This window comes from Dipodomys ordii, unplaced genomic scaffold, assembly GCF_000151885.1.
Source record: "Dipodomys ordii isolate 6190 unplaced genomic scaffold, Dord_2.0 Scaffold124, whole genome shotgun sequence".
Classification (NCBI taxonomy): domain Eukaryota; kingdom Metazoa; phylum Chordata; class Mammalia; order Rodentia; family Heteromyidae; genus Dipodomys; species Dipodomys ordii.
In genome coordinates, this window is record NW_012267340.1 from 441957 (window position 1) to 461258 (window position 19302).

Below are 19302 nucleotides of genomic sequence, written 5' to 3' on the forward strand. Positions count from 1 at the left end.
AATGTGTAAACTTCTTTATCAGATTAGTTCTTAGGGGAAATTCACAGGTTTGGGGTGGAGGCTTTTCGTGGTCCCCTCTTTCCACAGGTGTTACTTGATAGTAAAGCTCTTTATTATCTTAAGTAATGGCAAAAGATTTCACACAGCATCGCAATGATTCTGCTGACCTCTAACAATGAGTCTGAAGTTCGTTTAACAAGTGACATTTGCTACGAATACTGACCACAGGCCCCCAGCTTTGCCCATCCACCTGTCTGTCCTCTCGGCCCAGTGCCAGGGCAGCACCAAAAGTAAAAATAGCACTGAACCGCACTGCAGCAGCGCTTCCCTAAAAGAAAGAACAGTTCAAATCTCTCCAAAACGTCAGGGGAAAGGGGGGACACTTACAGCCAAATGCATATTTTTTTCTGTCTATGCAAGTCTGCCACAGGATCTAATGACCTTTTTTAGAGTAGGAAAATAGGAAAACTACAACTAAACACTGACCAGATTTACTGTCACATTCAAGTGTGGAGAAATATCCGTTACCTAAGGTGGTGGTCCCCAGGCCTGACCTCTCCGTAGATGCACCACTTGACTGAGAAATGACTTGGAACTGCATTTTAGGGTTCCATAGTTGCTATCTGGAAATACTCAAGGTAATGTGCATTTGCCTTGTCTCAAACCTCAAGTTACTTTTCTAAGCTAGAACATTCTTTCTTTTCCTTCTCCAAAGGATACTCCAGGCATTGTCTGCAGACTTACCAACTCCAGAGCCAGGAGCAACCCCCAAGCTGCCTGCCTGTCAGTCTGCAGCACAAGCCATCAACCAAGACTGTGAGAGTGCAAAATAGTGTCTCGCTGGGCGCTGGTGGCTCGAGAGGCTGAGATCTGAGGACCACAGTTCAAAGTCTGCTTGGGTAGGAAAGTCCAATTAACCACCCGAAAACCAAAAATGGCACTGTAACTCAAAGTGGTAGAGCACTAGCCTTAAGTGCAAGAGCTCAAAGATAGTGCCTAGGACCTGAGTTCAAGTCTCAGGACAGACCAAAAAAAAAAAGTAGCATCTTACTTTATCTAACCCTGAAAAGGTGTTGTTTTCACTTGCTGATTCGATTTTTTAAAAAAGTACGTGTGTGTAAACTTCAACTTGCCTCAACTGTCAACGTCACTGCGTGTGTGTTACACTAACAGCGCCCCAGGAGGGAAACAGTTACTGATACACAGGAATAGCAACCTTGGCCCTCTCTAAAAGGAACACCAACATATAAAGAAAGAACTAGGCACAGAACTGAGAGCTGGTATAGAAATACAGGAGGCAGCGATACATTCTGGAAGGTCAAGAACAGAGAAACAGGTGCAAATATACATCGCAAAATAAAGTATTTGTATTAGTAGAAAATAGAAAGAGGGCAGCTGGCCTGAGGCAGAAGGGGGACGAGGAAGAGTCCAGGTTTGCACGAGCAGGGACACACAGGGAAAAGGAAAGGCAGAAGAAGCCTGGTGACGCGTCAGTACCTGCTGTGGGGTCGAGCTCCGAGAAGGCTCGCCCGAGAGGCACAATGCGACCACCAGGCTCCGCCAGCTCCCTTTTATTAAGCTCTTGACATTCCTTGGACGAAAAACACAACATTCATTTCAGTTAGATGTGAATATAAAAACAAACTCAAACTTTCAAGTATGTTTTGAGGCTAAGGGTAAAGAAAGAAAGCAGTGTTGGGAATGGAAGACCTGCTGAGAAGCCAAGACCCAAGGCAAACTGTGAGCAGCAGAAAACTGCCGCATTTCACCTTTTCTTCCCTTAAAGGCCCCCACCCCATCTGCCTGCGCTCTACCAGTCCTTGGCTGAGCTCGAGGCCCATTGCTCTTGCTTTCTTAACAGATGCTAAACTACCAAGGTGGGGGGGGGGGGCAGGCAAAAGTCCGCTCCATAGAACCCTGCGGATGCCTTTCAGGAGGCCTGTCGCTGCTTTAGGACCTGTGCTTCAAATGCCCTCCCTCAGTGCAGATGCCACCTTTTAACAAGCTGTCTTGACAAAGCCACCCCAAGCTGTACATCAAGTACTTCTCATTGCACTTATCAGCTAGCTTGTCTTCGCCATCCGGTAAGCTGTGGGCCTTGTTTGAACAAGACAGTTGCTGAAGACAACTGAATCCGGGCTATATATGGCTTCACTTAATTTTAGTACAAGTAAAAGGAAATACTTAATCCCAACTCCCTACTCTGTTTTGTAGCAAGCTGTTGAGATTACATTGTAACTACCTACATTTTTCTTTGGGAAATACTCAGTTTGAACTGGACTTGCAGTATACTTTCAGGAAAACTGTTCTTCTTGGTTGTCTAAATTAAACCAACACAAAGTTTACATAGCACCTTGGTCTCTACATATTGCAGATTAGACAGATGACGTTCTTGTAAAACTAAGCTCCTGAACGGTGATTTCAGTTAGTTAAAATTCTAGCTCTTTTGAGCGAGACCCTCAGTCTCCCAGGTAAACCCAAACTACTTAAGATTCTTATTTCCAACTGCAAGCAAAGTAGCTTTGCTGAAGTGAGTATTAACAGTTAAGGCTCCCTATACATATTGCCAAGTGACAAAGCTCACAGGAAAGCCTCTGAGAGGCATCATTTGTTAAGAGTAAGTTGCACTTGTTAGGTTACTGGATGTTTAACCTTTAGAAAGCCATTCGCACTGGTAAAAGCTGTTTTGCCTTCTGTTCAAATGTATTAGGAGCGACGCGGTTACTTTGGACCCTGACAGTCACCACCTCCTTTTGTCACGTTTTCCTCCTATCCCCAGAACCAACTGAGCTCTCATTGTCATCCACAGTTTTTGTTGCTTTTCTTGGGTGACAAGGATGGAACCCAAGGCCTGGGAGGCCAGGGACACAGTGGTCTAGGCCAAGGCTCCGTCGGCTCCCAGCCTGTCCACCATCAGCCCTCATCCGGGTTTAACCACGGGAGGCTGGCCTCCCAAGGCAGAGCTCCACCTGCTAGCTCACACCACACCCAACTATGTAGCTCCGGGTGGGACCTCAGTCCCACACCCACCTTTAGCCTCCCTCCCTGCTCCCCTCCCTCAGCCTGCGTGTACTTACTTGCCTCAAATACGTCTCCTGTTCTCCACACTAAGCTCTTCGTCACTGTCAAACATACCCTGCGGCACAACTAGAACACAAAAACACTTAGCAAGCCACGCACACCTCAATCGTTTGCCTTCTGTTGGCTGATCCGTTTCAAACAGACAACCAACTAACTACTGTTTCTCACTAATTCCCAATGAGCTACTGATAGCACATGTCGATTTTTACAGGCACCTTTCTGAATTCAAGTAAAAGTTTGGTAGACAAGGATTTGCTACTTCTATCACTAACATAATATGGATACTGGTATAAATATTGCTCATCATTCTTGCATTCTTTAAATTATTTTACTTTGAAATTTTAAGAACTGTCATTAAATCATTAATAACATAGGTTTTCATTTAAAGAATATTCTGAACTGTGAAAATACAAATCTAGTCATTTTGAACATATATAGAGCCAAATATTTCAACAAAACTGCAGTTTAATTTCAGAAAATTTGTTAAAATATATATTTATACATCAATTTCTGACATATACTCAATGTGTTAGTACACACAAAATGATACTTTCTCTTCAAATGTATTTATGAAATGTACATTTTAATTTAAACTCAGTATACACTGCACTTAATCTGCATGTTGCATTTATTAAATACAGTAAAATCTGCGATGTAACAAAACGTTTTCTGCATACGAAATCGAGAACACCATTTTAAATGAACAAAAGCTGGCTCACTTCATTTCTGTTTTTGTACAACTAGTGCACTGAACACTAGGCTCAGCCTACCTGCCACGTGCTTGCTCTCTTTTATTGACATTGTTCACAGACTAGTACACACTACAGTAAGAGTGCTGGGTGAGAACATGAGGTACGGAAGTGGTTCAAAGGTTGCAGGCATGCAGAGCATGCTAGACAGCAGAGGAAACTGTGACCAAGAAAACACTAAATAAAATACATGAAGAATGTGCATGATATATATATATATATATATATACATATATGTATATATGTATATATATATATATATATATCTTTCTATATAAAAAACAAAAACAAAACTCCATTACACAGCTTTGCTTCTTTGGTTACAAAGTAGGTTGAACAATTCACAGCTTTTTATTCCCACCCGAAAGAAAGTCATACGAAATGTTGAAAAGCAGAGAATCATGGCAATTTCTCTATTAGAAAGTAGAAAGAAATAAACAAAGTTTTCTTCATCAAAATAGCCCAATTATTTATTATATCACAATAACTGGTGACTGTCTGTACAGATGCACTGTGTTCTTCATACTTACACTATACAAAATTTACATTCGAGCTGGGTCTTTACTACAGAAAATAAATACCAAAGGTAAATTGCCATTAGTGTTAGATAGAATGCCAGGATTCTTTTGTTCAATTATTGCCTAAACGTTTTATCTATGAAATGAAATCCTGTCTTTCAATTGCTTTACAGACACTTATAATTATTCAAAAAAATTAAAAAATTTCTGTGACATTGTTCATGTACATTATGAAAATAGCAGCCCTGTAATAAATAAAACACACACAAAAAAGAAAACTTATGTAGGCAAATGCTTCTGATACTGAAAGGAAAGGTGGCTCTTTAGATGAAGTGATAGGTATAATGTGGTAGAAGGCTCAGGGGAGTCCACCCATGTGCACCAGGGCAGATGCAGACTCTGCTCTAACAAACCCATCTGGCGTCCTCCAGGGGACAGACGGCCGAGGACGCCACTGGCCGCGTGGCGTCGTGGAGGAAAAGCTCTTGTAGGATGATTGTCTAATACTGAGAAGGCCAAACACACCACCAAAGCATGGCTACTTGCTTTCGTGTAAAGTGGGAAGGACAGCGGTGGCACACGGGAAAGACTGCTTTCTGGTTTTTTCCGCACGACGCTTGGAAAGCTCACGCTGAGGAGACATTCGGCTGCTGTGGAGGCTGCACTGGCTGAGGAGGCTGCGCAGTGGCTGCCGGCGGCTGAGAAGTGCTACCAGGGTTGGCCTGTTGGGCAGGGAGCTGGGATAACTGATCATTGTTTGAAAGAGATTTTAACAGTGCATTCTCTCGTTCAAGTAAGGAGTTTCTTTCTACTAATTCTTTTATTTGCTCCTTTAAAACTTCCACCTCTTCTCTCACTGCATACATCAAATGGCTTTTCACCAGATCCTGTGAAACACAAAATGAGCAATGTCAGAAAGAGTGAAGAGGAAAGTGCTTCAACAGAGCGAGGAATGTCAAAAGGAGTCAGAAAAAAAGAACAAGGAGAAGAAAGAGAGCTACTTGGTTCTTGCTTGCCTGGGACCTTAGTAACTGCCCAAGTTCCTACATCAGAACTCCTGGTTTGCATTTAAGACGTCTGCCCTATCGTGACCGGCCCGAGAGATGAAGCGGGAAAGAAAATCCAGGTCCCATCCAGTGCCGCGAGCTCCTTCCCCACCTGCAAGGTTTAGACTGATTTCCAAAAAGACTCCCTGAATTGCCAATTATAAGCTTAGAATTTAAAATCTCAGGTTGTAACTCAAGTGCAAGACATTCAAATGAAGAAATACTTAGTTCTAGACTATCAAAAGTTCATTCTGCATTGCTTGTTTGTTATCGAGATTTACTAAAATCAAGTGGTGATAAGAATGAGGAGTACAAACTTTTACTTACCATTGCTTGTTCTATTTTGTTGTCAATGGCTACAACACCTCCCCCAGATGCACTGGAAAAAATTATAATATTTAATTAAATTACTTTTCACAATTTCATCTCCCTGCCCACTCTTAAAGTAACGTGAAAGACATATGTCCTTTTATTTAAGAACAAATGATACATGGCCTTAAAGGGGCAGAACTCTCTCCCTCCCTCAAATCCAGTTTTGTAAACAGCAACCGAAATACGTGGGTGATTCATAAATACATCAAAACTCAACAACCTTCCTTATATACACTTCACTTTGTAGAAATGGTTTCTAAACCCCATTTAGAGGGTTTTTGGAAGAACTGCTGAAGAGGAACTCAACATTCTAGTAAACCAACATGGTTTGGTTTATAGGTCACTCGCTGGCAAAAAGAACTCTGTAAGGCATGTGGTTTATACCAGTTTGCCTTGGAAATAATCCAAAGCAGTATATAGCCCGTGAGTACACCTTAAGCTCAAACATCACCTTAGCATTTATTGGTATGATACAGAAGGTTAAGCAACTGTCTGTCAGCTTTGTGGTTCACACTCACTCATCCCACTGCCTCCCTGACACTTTTCCTTGCTTTTTTGGTGTGTGTGTGCACGCACACAGGCGTGTATGCTAATCCTAGGGATTGAAGAACTGAGGGCCTGTGTGCTGTCCCAGAGCATTTGTACTTAAGGTTGTATCACTGAACTACATTACAGGTCTATTTCTAGCTTTTTAGTGGGTAACTGAAGAGGGGTCTCAGACCTTCCTGCCTGGGCTGACTCTGAACTGAGATCAGAGGCCTCCCGTGGAGCAGAGATTTCAGAGCTAAGATTTCAGGCACCATCCATCGGCACTTGGCCTCCCTTTTTTTTTTTTTTTTTAGAAACCATTTGCAAAAGAACCTTTACATCACAAGTTAAAATCAGTGAATTTGACAAAGGCAATCTAACTTGGCTTCACATTTTTAAAAATTCTTGAGAAACCAGCCTTTTCTTTATTTGTAGTCATGTGAACAGCTACTTATCTAAAACCAAACAGTTTATTTCCCACAACATAGTGCTAGAACAGCATTCAGAATACATGAAATGACAGAAACAGACCTAATGCTGAAATCGACACCCTCTTTCCATAATGTAAGATGGAAACAAAATGACCTAAAACAAATCCTGAGTAGTATACATTATGAAAAATGCAGTAAGTGCCAAATGTTGTGAAACCCTATGTGTAAACTCAGAGATTAAACCCCACTCCCAAACAAGCTAGTTATCTTATCCAGCACATTTCCCAAAGAAGTTCTGATGGTGAATAGGGAGGAGACTTCTTAGAAAAGGAAGTTAGTTGCTCAGTGATCTTTGGACAGTCAGTATGCTACTAAGAACTAGAATATTCTAGTTAATTAGAAACCTACTGCTATCTTACAATTATCTCTAAGTAAAAAATCATTCAAAGAGCTGTCTTTCTATGCAGAATCACAATCACAACTATAAATATCTTAAGGGGTAAGATTCCACAAAAGGGGCAGGCAAAGGAGGGAGGAAGAGAAATACGAGGAAGTGAAATAGTAAATTTAGGCAGTCATTTATAATTTCACATATTCTGGTAACTGACTGCAAATTCTACCAATGTAAAACAATCTATTTAATTTCATGATTAAAAACCCCCACAAAACCTCACAACAACATCCCATGGTGACTTTTACTAGTTACACAAAACAAATCATTATCAAGGCTGCTATTCTGAGCAAGCATATAAATGGCTACTAAGAAAACTGTCTTCTCAAGTATCCAATAGCAATGGTGTAATCAAATTGCTTACAAGACAGTGTTTAAAACCAGGCTAGCTACCCATGTAACGACTGATGTTAACATCTTCTGTACAGACCTGGTTTACCAATGCCCTCAGCATATTTTACATCCATCTGAATAATTTCAAGTCCAGTTCCTGGGCAGAAAAATGTGGGTTTTTTTTTTTGGGGGGGGTCTCTGATGGGAGGGAAGGGGGTGGTCCTGGGGCTTAAACTCAGGGGTTTTCGCTCAAGGATGGCATGCCACTCGAGCCACATTTTCACTTGTGGCTTTTTTGGTGGTTAAGTGGAATCTCACGGACTTTCCTGCCCAGGCTGGCTTCAAACCCCAGTCCTCAGCTCTCAGCCTCCTGAGTAGCTAGGATGACAGGCGTGAGCCACCGGCGCCTGGCTTCAAACCCCAGTCCTCAGCTCTCAGCCTCCTGAGTAGCTAGGATGACAGGCGTGAGCCACTGGCGCCTGGCTTCAGGGAAACACAGTTTTAGAGGAGGGAAGAGGATGTAAGCTGTAGATCACACCAATGTAACTCCTGGCTTTCAAAGTGCACTGCAGTCACGATAAGGCGTGCGTTATCACTGGGGAAAACGGGTGACCGTGCACAAGACCCTCCTGCGTGTGCGTGCACACACAGTCATATGCTCTCTTGTGAATCCAAAGGTACAAAGAGTATAGAGAAAATAATTCATACACAAACACTCAGTTCCCCTGTTCAAAGTCAATTGTTGGAGGGGAAAGACAAACTGGTTGTTGTTTTATTTGAGGGGGGGAGGGACCTAGTAAGTGAGGACTGGTTTAACAAGAGTGAAAGAAGATGAACAAGGCTGAAGCAGACGATGGGCATGCATGGAAGGGAGTGGTGACACCTGCACCTGCTGGGAAGGGGCCAGGAGACGCGTGTGTGACGGGAAGCCCCAGGAGGCGCTGCCACCCACTGCCTAGGCTCGCTGAGACCCGCCCCCCCCCCTGTTGACTGGCTCTTTGAACCAGCAGCCCTCGCTGAGACCCGCCCCCCCCCATGTTGACTGGCTCTTTGAACCAGCAGCCCTCGCTGAGACCCGCCCCCCCCATGTTGACTGGCTCTTTGAACCAGCAGCCCTCTACCTGAAATTCTAGAGAGTAGTTACACAACCACTCACTACAGCGGCGTCAATGAGGAACTAATGAAGTAAAGCATGGTATGGCCATCTATTCCATGGGATAGTAAGTTATCTCTTCTATAACTGAGACAAAGGTACAAATTATGCGGAATGTATTATCACTTATATAAAGGGACAGGGTGTAATCCTTGAAAAATGTATATACAGAAACCAAATACACACACACACACACACACACACACACACACGCAGCAGCAGCAGCAGCAGCTACCTATGTGGGAAGGTAGGAAAATAGAGATAAAGAGTAATTTCACTACAATTTGGAGAAGACTGGAAAAGCACATTGCGAAATGGAAATGACTTCTGCAGGAGCTACTTACTACACCTTGTACAATGTGGTCATGACATGGACAGCGCAGACAGGAGCAGGGAAGGAGAAGGAAGGGAGATGGGGCCGCTCCACGAGGATATACTACAGTCAACACAAGAAACACTTGTGTTCCGTGCTTTGTAAAGTCAATGTCCTTGGTTGGGTGAATTATAACTTCCTATTATCTATGTATTCAAAGTCAATCTGGTAAGTGGAAAAAAGTTGTGGTAACTATCTATGATAAAAATAGACTACGTATCCTCAGCACCACATAAGCAGAAAAAAAAGCCAGAAGTGGTGCTGTGGCTCAAGTGGTAGAGCACTAGCCTTGAGCTGAAGAACTGAGGGACAGCGCCCAGGCCCAGAGTTCAGGCCCCTGACTGGACCACCCCCCCCACAAAAAAAAAATAGACTATGTAAATTTGTACAATGAAAATGCTGCACTGAAAGAGCATCCAAATGTGTGGAAACATAACAATGAAATCCCCTCTAACACTAATGTAAGCTCATCAAAGTAAATAAATATGCAACCCCAAGAAGGTATCAATAGCAACACTTTACATCACTAAATTAATTTACTTCAAAGGGGTCATTACAATATTTACCAGTAAAATTCTTCTATAAAGGAATAGTTTTTCTTGTAGGGCCACTCTTAAGAAAATTTTATTTAAAAACTAGCTCAATCTGCCAGAGGCATATCTTAAGGCAGTAGAGACGTGTCTCTCAAGCTAGAAGCTGGCTCCTGCCCCAGCCTCTGAAGTACTGGAATTACAGGCATGCACCACCACACTCACCCAGCTACTAGTTCTTCCTTAGGAGATTAAGGTTAGCAAGATGTGGTAGGAAGACGATTACTTCTGCTACCTGAGTAAAACTGAAGGGTGTGACAAAGAAGTAGGAGAAAAGAGAGCAGCTTTCTTCCCAACACTCAGGGGAGGTTTTCTTTAAAGATTTCACTACATTGTAAACACAGCAACTCCAATTAGTTCCTTCTGTTGTCTGGATCAATTTGGCACTTGAGGGCAGAAAAGGTGGCAGAATGCAATGTGGGAAGTGGCGCTGTGGCTCAAGCAGTAGAGGGCTAGCCTTGAGCTGAAGAGCTAAAGGACGGCGTTCAGGCCCAGAGTTCAGGCCCCATGACCGACCAAAAAAGAAAGAAAGAAAGAAAGAAAAGCATAAAGCAATGTGAACCTGTGGAGACTTAGCACAGAAATTCCCACCTCCAAACCTAATATAAATTTAAGAAACAACAAAAATCCTACCAGGCTCCGCAGTTGTGTTTCACCCTAAATAATTAAACAACCCTAGTTATGAGCTCGTAAATTTACTGGAGTTTTAGGCACTAATAGTCAAATGTTAAAAATTTAATCCAGTTCTAAAACACATTAAAATAAAGTCTTTTTTTGAGATTTAAGTTTACAAGACTTATTAAACACAGACCTCCTAAGGACTGAAAATTAATAAAGCTCTTATTGATTCCCTATAGATTCGCAAAGTTTCATAGTTTATGGTAAAGTACTTTTTCTTTTTTTTCCTTTGGTGGTACTGGGGTTTGAATTCAAGGTTCCCTGCTTATTGGGCAGTACTCTACCACAGACTTCAGTACTAGAAAATATTCTTATTGGACTGTAGTAAAAATCTGCCAAAGGCCACTGAAATATAGCTAAAATTAATTTAATCCATCTCACTATGCTAGTGAATAACTACTTTAGCATTACCTAATTCAAAAAGGGATTGTGACATAGGAAAAAGAAAATTGTGAATTAACATATTATAAAATCTAAAGGATTATAAGATTCTCTTTTCACCACATTAGAATTGTGGCTAAATAGGTACATTATCAGCAACACAAAGATTTTAACTGCCAACCATTTTTTCCTTATTTTAACCTAGAGCCATTCCTTTTAACGTTTCCAGGCAATCATCATCATATGATTTAGACTAGTGAATGACATCAATTCATAAAGTAACTTTTATGAATCAATTCTAAGTTGACCATAGACATGAGTCTATAGATAAGACTCAGATATCTGATACACTATTCCTCACATTCTCTCTTTAGGCTTCTTCCTTTCTTGCCAAGGGATTCACCTCTCTAATTCTTCCATAAATAACTTTTTGTTGTTTTCAGCAAATGTTCTTGAGTTAAAGGCAGGAACTATGATCTCAAAAGATCTACTTATTGCAATACTCTGCATATAACTGATTAAACTACTCACAAAAGAGGAATACAATGTGCACAATTTAAGTGTAATTTTCTTTTTTTTTTTTTTGGGGGGGGGTCCAGTCACGGGGCCTGAACTCTGGGCCTGGGCACTGTCCCTCAGCTCTCCAGCTCAAGGCTAGCGCTCTACCACTTAAGCCACAGTGCCACTTCCAGCTTTTTTCTTCTTGCTTATGTGGTGCTGAGGAATCGAACCCAGGGCCTCAGGCATGCAAGGCAAGCGCTCTACCACTGAGCCACCTTCCCAGCCCCTTGAGTGTAATTTTCTAATTACACTTTCTTCAGTATGGGCTGAAGTTATGTTGGGCTTATGCCTTGGACAAAGATCTAACTGGGGCCGGAAATGTGACGTAGTGGTAGCATGCTTGCCTATAGCATACAGGAGGCCCTGGGTTTGATTCCTTAGTGCCACATAAACAAAATGAATGCTTTCTCCCTGATAAAGATAGGTTAATGAATAAATAAACAAAAATTTCCCTACTCCCACCCCCCATCCCCACTCTACTTCAGTGTTTTAGTCACTGAGAAAGTACAGCAATTCCTTTGCTGTGCTATGAAACAGGAGTTCCATATCCTGATCTAGGTGATACATCATGGAAAATGACCTTGACAAAGAGTTATCACACTGCAATCATGGATGTGGATCGAGGGGGAGAAACAAAAGAAACCAAACGCTCTCCTGAAGGCCAGACAAGGCCCAAGGATTATGGGATTGGTCAGATTTGACAGTGTTTGAAAGAGAATTCTCACAGCCGCGCCTTTAAGCATTCCTTGTAAGTGAGCGGATATCCTCAGAGTTCTGAGAATTCACTCGTTACATTAGCAGACCAGGGCACAAATAAAGGTACTACAAGAAGTCCTTGGGTCACCACTGGAATCAACAATAAAAAGTATGGAAGGTATCCTATGATGTTACACTAGGCAAGGTCTCCTTAGCCATTTCCAAAAAGCCTAGGAACTATGTGCTATATTCATATGGATTACATATCTGGCTTGAAATCACACCTGTATTACTGAATAGGACCACTGTAAACACAGGATTAATTACCTACAGAACGCAGGTTCACTTTCTCCACAGAGTGGTCACCTTCCAATGTTCTTCTATGACTTACGTGGCCGCTTCAGGTTTTAGGAGTCTGTTACACAGCAAAGGTCTTGTTGCACTCAGCTTTCCTGGCCCCTATCAGCTTAATCACAAGTCCACTACTTACTAAATGTTCTACAGCTATCGTCTCTCCCATCTCTTCTCAGATAACAGCTGGCTGTATACTTTCCTAGTTGAAATCCAACTAGGAAAAATCCAGCGGTCCTGGGGCCTGAACTCTGGGCCTGGGCACTGTCCCTCCGCTCTTCAGCTCAAGGCTAGCGCTCTACCACTTGAGCCACAGCGCCACTTCTGGCTTTTTTCATTTTGCTTATGTGGTGCTGAGGAATCAAACCCAGGGCCTCATGCGTCTCTACTTGTACATAACAATTTGACCAAATTATGTGATACTGTATTCAACAGGGGTTTTAAGATATTTAGAACAGTTACCAGAGGTTGAGGGTACAATGTCAAGTAAATATTCCAGAGTTAATAAGCTTACTATTTAGGACAAAAATATATGTTTCAGACATGGTAAGTGCTAAAATAGAATGGGATTTTGCCGGGTATTTTGTGGGGCAAATAATGCCTAGTCAGGGGAAATAGTGATGGAAGTTCGGCGGCTGAATGAATATACACACACACAGCCACCTTAGAAAACTCAAGCAAGAGCAGTCTCAAGGGGCAGCATGGATGAGGGTGCCTCGTACTCAAACCTGACGTGTGGAATGGCAGCCTCTCTGGGTAAAAGGCCAGCAAATAGGCTGAATAGTGACCAGGTAGAGAGGAGCTGGGCAGACTGCGAGGCGGGCCACATGGTGGCAGAGGTACTGCAGAGGAAAGGGACGCCTGACCTCAGGACATGCCTAGCTTGAGGAATACAGACTGGGGAGCACTTGATGGCTGCCGAAAGCATTGCTTTCACTACAGTGAAGAATGTGAGCAGAGGCTGAGGACTCCAGAAACACTCTGTCAAGGCCTGTCAGTTGAGTGGTCTAGAAAATACAATCTGTTTAGGTAAGGGGGAAAAGAAGGAAAGGACATGTCACAGATATCAAAGTAGCAGGTGTCTGTCAAAAATCCAAAACTTGTATTGAAGGGGGGGGCAGCTGTGGACACTGCTGAGGGCCTACTGGGTGAAGGCACTGGCCTCATCGCGTCTGAAGGGGCCGGGCTGTTCGGAGCTTGCACGCCTGTGCTCACACCCCCTCTACTTCTACTGTGAGGTGCTGCCTCCCCTCGGGCCAGGACCCTTCCTTTCTTCAATTCTTTCCTCAGGTGTTTGTCAGGGATGAAAAGGGACTGGCACAAGGAACCAGGGCCATGCCTCTCAAAGGCCTCCACCTCGTCTTCAGGTGGAATCCGGGGAGCTAGGGAAGCAGCATGCGGTCCAGTGGGACTGCAGAAAAGCAGGGTGCTGGCCAGAGTGCCAAGGCGAACAGCAGAAACGGGGCATCTCCACGGCGCCAGAAACCCCACTTGTGTTTTACACGCTGGCAAACTGCCATACACTATGCCCATACCCTGAGACATCGTGTGATCCCGAGTTTAAAGTGACAGGCTAGTTTATCTGCCAGAGGAAAACTGGAGGCACCACAGCCCAGGTACTGCTGACTGGCTTTTTCACCAGTTTTACAGGAAGAATCTAGCGTGAAAACCGGGGCATTTTAACTTTGGATTTAGGCAGAAAAGGAGTGTGGTTGAAGAAGACACTGGCGACGTGGACAGGCAAGCTGCCCTGTGGAACCCTGACCACTCAGGCTCAGGGAATAAAGGTGCACGCTCCATCTGCAGGCTTTGCTTAGGGAAGAGTGGAGGCACGGGCTCACGCCGGGCTGTGTGTGGCAGCAGACTTGTGTGTTGTCCACAACGCCTATTTTACAAGAATGCAGAACGTGACAGTTGTGGCACCAGTGACACGTCTACCAAGATTTCAGAGGAGGACCAGGCAATGTGTGGCAGGACGGGAATGTCTGCCTGCCGGTGGTCAGGCAGGGGACAGGACAGACGCACGAGGCTTCTGCCAAGCAAAGTGACCGGCACCAAGCCAGTAACAGTTTGCCCACGTTCGCTGCCGCTGAGAAGGCGAGGGAGGGGCTGCCCACATTTCTGGAGTGCAAACCAGGCCACCGTACAGCAGATGCCAGGCGTGGAGCTACGGCATTTCAAGGTCTGCGCGACAAGGTCTTGCACGAGTTCCTCCTGTTTATGTCCCCATGCTTTCCCTTTAGGATGTTTACCCTGTGCCATTGTTAGGTCCCAAGTACGTAACTTCTTTTTGATTATTACAGAGGCTCCTAAAAAGTCTGAGTTTAGTCTCAGAATAATGCGACTGCTAAGTCTCTGGGGGTTCATGGAGATGAACTAGCGTACTTTGCACACTGAGATGGACAAGGGCTCTCAGGAGCCAGGAGCCGAGCGCTGAAGTTTGGATATAATGTACCTCCTAAAGGGATCACGGGATGAAACACTGGAGATGGACTGGGAGGTAATCAGAACATAAGGGCACCCTGGTGAATCCATGGATAAATTCACAGCCAATAGGCTTCAGAGGCGGGGCCTAATTGGAGGAAGCCAGCCACTAGGGGTCACTCTTTGATGGGCGTGACCTTGTCTCTAGACCCTTCTGGTCCCTACGTCTCCTGCACTCATCCTGCAGTGGGGGCTACAAACTGAGATCATGAGCATGCTCTTCTGTCACGACAAGATGCCTCACTACAGCCTGCAAATACAGAAACGAGCCGACACTGAGAGCCAAAACAAACCCTTCCTCGCAAGCTATTGTCTCAGACTTCTGTCACAGTGATTATGTGACACATCATATTTGCTTTTAATTTTTAGTACTTCAAAATTACTGAAAAGCTATCACAACTATAATTATTCACACACATACATGTATGTTTTGAAAAAATGTACGTGCATTGTGTGTACTGGAAGGAAATATGTGAACACTGAGATAATTCTCTATGAAGTTGTACATTTTTAATTGCAGCGTAAAGGAAGAAAGTTTACACTTGATCTGCAGACATTATCAATTTAACTGAAATAACAAATGCTTAGGTATGTAACTCGTGGCAGAGAGCTGTTCATTTTAACCCCATATGTGTCTGATCGGAGCCTTGTGCGTGCAGGCCAGCACTCTACACTGTTTCTTTTTGAGACAAGGTCTTGCACCGCGCTTGTCTGGCTTTGAGTGCAGTCTTCCTGCCTCTGCCTACCACAGGCTGGGGAGCTGGGCACCATCACACCCACTGTGAGCCATATTTAAAACACAACATTTTATTACAAATACGTACAAGCAGGAAAAAGCTAAAAGGTTTGGGGCTCAACGAAGGAATAAAAGTAAAACAATCAAAAGGATATGAACCTAAGTAATGCCCAGAAAAAAATTCATCTGCCTGAAAGAATAAAAATTTTGCCTGATGCTTCAGAAAGTAAGCGTAAGTTTCTCAATGATTCAGAGAAAAGGGCAAATGGGAAATTCCCACAAAGCAATCAATAGGGAGTTTTACTATTTCCCATTACCTCAAGAAACATTTGGAGCTCAAAGAAGCTTTTAAAATGCCTTCTCGTGTTTGCTATTTCAGATTACAAATATTAAAAAGTGAGTTCCTTAAGGCTTACTTTTAATATAATGCTATCTTAATGGTATTACATTTCTTATACTAAAACTTCTTAAAATGTGCATTTGCTTATATATAATTATGTACAGAGTCATAGCCAGTAAGCATGCATAGAACTTATTTTCTAATGCAATAAATAGATAGTAAACAACTCACTTTATAGTTTTTTGGCAAATGCTTTAAAAGGTGATGCTGTAATAGAGTGGCTCAATCTTAAGTTCAATGTGAATCAGATTTATGTATTCACATCTTTACACAGTGTAAAAATATCCTTTCTTATCTTTCGAGCTTTTCAGGGCTACTTTGCACACCAGCAGTCAGAAAGCCAAACTGGACTCTCAGTTCAGCCACTCAATGGCTATGACTTGAGCAAATTACTTAATCTCTGCTCAACTGCTCTTACATTCAATTTTTTCCTCTGTAAACTGAGGATACTGGTTTTATCTACAGAATTACGACTTAATAAAAATTAAATAAGAGGGGTCAAAAATATTTAGCATACTGATAGAATATTCAGTAGCAAATGAACGACTTTGTGGAGAAACCTAATTGATGCTGGTACACAAATTTAAAGTATGAAACTTCTAAAAACCCAGCCAGGTTCTGGTTTGTTCTGCTTACTAAATGAGTATGGGTCAGTGGAATCAATGTTCTTGATAGAAATTTTGAGTCACACCCTGGGTATCTAGTAAGACTTACCCCTCTGAACACACAACATTCTGTAGCAATATTAACATGTTTCAAATTGTGACAAATGTTCTCAACAAATGTACACAAAGCTAAAGAGACTAAACAATCCTTCCCCAAGTTCCACGAAGCTCATAACCCAGAATCGCCCTTAACTTCTAACTATGGACATTTATATTTAGGAAAATTATTTTTGTGATTATCAAAGTTATGTAGATTTGTTGGTAGAAAATGAAAAAAAAGGAAAGTATACAGAATAAGAAACAACTAATTAACTGTATTCCTTCCAGACTTCAACTGGCCACAATTATTAATGAATACAAAGTTATGAAATGCTATCCCAGAAAAAATTAGAACCTTATTCAAAAGACAGAGTAAGTGTGAGTGTGCCAGGGAGACATGAACAAATCTCTGGTTAAGGGTAAAACTGGATACACATGGCCTGCTTAGGTGGCCCACAACTTTTGGGATTTTTGTAAAAGAACTTCAAGAAGTTTTGGTAGACTTGCAAAATAAGTACACCATACCTTAGCAAGAATATTAATTCTACAACTGTATGACTCTAAAGGTAACTTAGCCCTGACTTTTCTCCATTTGCAAATGAAATGGAGCTGACTTTTACTTATAAAAACAAAGCAAAAAAATAACAAAATGCAAAAAACAAATTAATTTTTTCCTAAGCAGAATTTCTGAGAAGAATTTCCAAGACATGAAAAAATTATACTGACTTCTACTATAATATTTTCATGTGATACTAGCATCTGTGGTATTATCAATATGAAATTGAGAAAAGTTTTGGCTTTTAGAAACGTCTAGCAGATACCTTTTATCAAGAAAGCAAAATCTTCAAAAAGCAATAAATTAAAACAATGGTTTATAAATAAAATGGATTTTTTTAAAGGAAAGACTTTTCAAATATCTTCTGGTATGTTGCAAGCATCTACAGAAGATGTGACAGCAATATGTAAATATTCCACTGTAATAGAAACTTGCATTTTTAAACTGGTGTATTTACTAAACACCACTGCAGATAGGGCCTTGAGTCTTGTGAGCCTGAAAAGATGACATAATCTAAGTATTTAAAATTCCACCTTCTAACTTTTATTTTGTACTCTTAATACACGTGCTCATTTGTTCATAGAAAGTCATCTCAAGACAATAACATCAGGTATAACACATAAAATCTAATCCATTAAGTCTTACCAATGTATGACCTGATGAGACACTCTTGTGCACAACATTCAGTCCTTAGAGGCTAGAATAACCCTCCAACCATTTGAGGGATCACAACTTTTAAACTCTCGGCTTTCGATCATTATTATGTCACATTCCTCCTCCGATGCTGAATTCTAAAAAAAATTCTAGCAAAGAGTTTAAGTAAATAAGTGTTTTAATCAAATAGTCTTTAAAAATCTTTTATAGCAAAATTTTATGTTTTACCATTTTACACAATTGATATTTTATACTTTATTTAATGTAAAATATTTCCATATTTGGTCTGGATACTTCAAACTTTAAACTTCACCATGGCCTTTCAAGCCATCAGAAATACTTATCCGTGAAGAGTCAAGTAGAAATGGAACCAATTACAGGTTTAAGATTATGATCCAGAAATGATTACTTAACACCATATAACCTGGCATAGACAGTTTTATAGTCCTATAAAATGGCATTTCCGATCTATTGTTTGGTCCACCTCCACGTTTGAGTTTCTAGACTCTAGCACAGATGGCTGGATCTACAGGGATCATTCAAATGCTTAAGACAGCATTCTGATTTTATTCCTATATTATCAATAAGTCTCTACTACCCAATTATTAATGTTGATGGAAATTTTTTTTATACTTTATGTAACAGGCCTACTATCTCCTATTCAGCAGTGGCCTTACTTTCGTAAACATGGGAACTGAAGAAAACTGGCAGGAGGAAGGTCTAGTAGTGGCAAAAATAAGAATGTCATCACTTTCTAAAGAAAGCTTTCAACTGTACATCTATTTCAATTCCTGAATAACATCATTTTTTGCCTGACAAGAATGTGTACCAGTTGCCAGTAAGCCACAGAAAAGGGAACCCTCGTGGGGATACAGCTTTACCTAAATAAAATGATATAATGGGTCAAAGAAAGGGGAAAGAAAGAGGCCTCACTGCAAAGGGGAAGTATGCACAAAGCTCAGGAAGCTCAAGGGCACAGCACTGAGAACGCATGAGCTAGATATACAGATGACAGACTTTTGACTTTTAGTGGAACTTTTCTATGGGGGTTTACACATCTTTCCAAATGTAATCTCACAACACATTTGACTTCAATAAGAACCATGCTTCTTTTATAAGCATGGCCTTATAGTAAAAATCACCCGGTGAAGGCAAAAATCCATATGGTAGAAAAATGTTTGAAAGTTGTGGTTATTTCATGAACACATTACCAAAGGTTTCTAGAAAGACTTTATACAACTATGACCTATCCATCAGAATAGTAAATTATTTCCTAATGTTTTTTTTTTTTTTTTTTTTTGTCGGTCGTGGGGCCTGAACTCTGGGCCTGGGCGCTGTCCCTCAGCTCTTCAGCTCAAGGCGAGCGCTCTACCACTTGAGCTACAGGGCCACTTCCCGTTTTCTGGTGGTTTATTGGAGATAGGAGTCTCACCGTCTTTCCTGCCCGGGCTGGCTTTGAACCGCAATCCTCAGATC

At 41.8% G+C, this 19302-nt stretch overlaps 1 protein-coding gene across 1 annotated transcript; it reads right to left on the bottom strand.

Moving 5' to 3' along the window:
• Positions 1 to 4273: 4273 nt before the first annotated feature.
• Positions 4274 to 18002, bottom strand: Tsc22d2 (TSC22 domain family, member 2). The gene is made up of 3 exons (XM_013029862.1): positions 17818 to 18002; positions 5722 to 5773; positions 4274 to 5235 (listed from the first exon to the last, which is right to left on the bottom strand). Exons 1-3 carry the CDS (start codon positions 17853 to 17855, stop codon positions 4975 to 4977), a joined length of 351 nt encoding a protein of 116 aa, XP_012885316.1. The 5' UTR covers positions 17856 to 18002; the 3' UTR covers positions 4274 to 4974.
• Positions 18003 to 19302: the final 1300 nt, after the last annotated feature.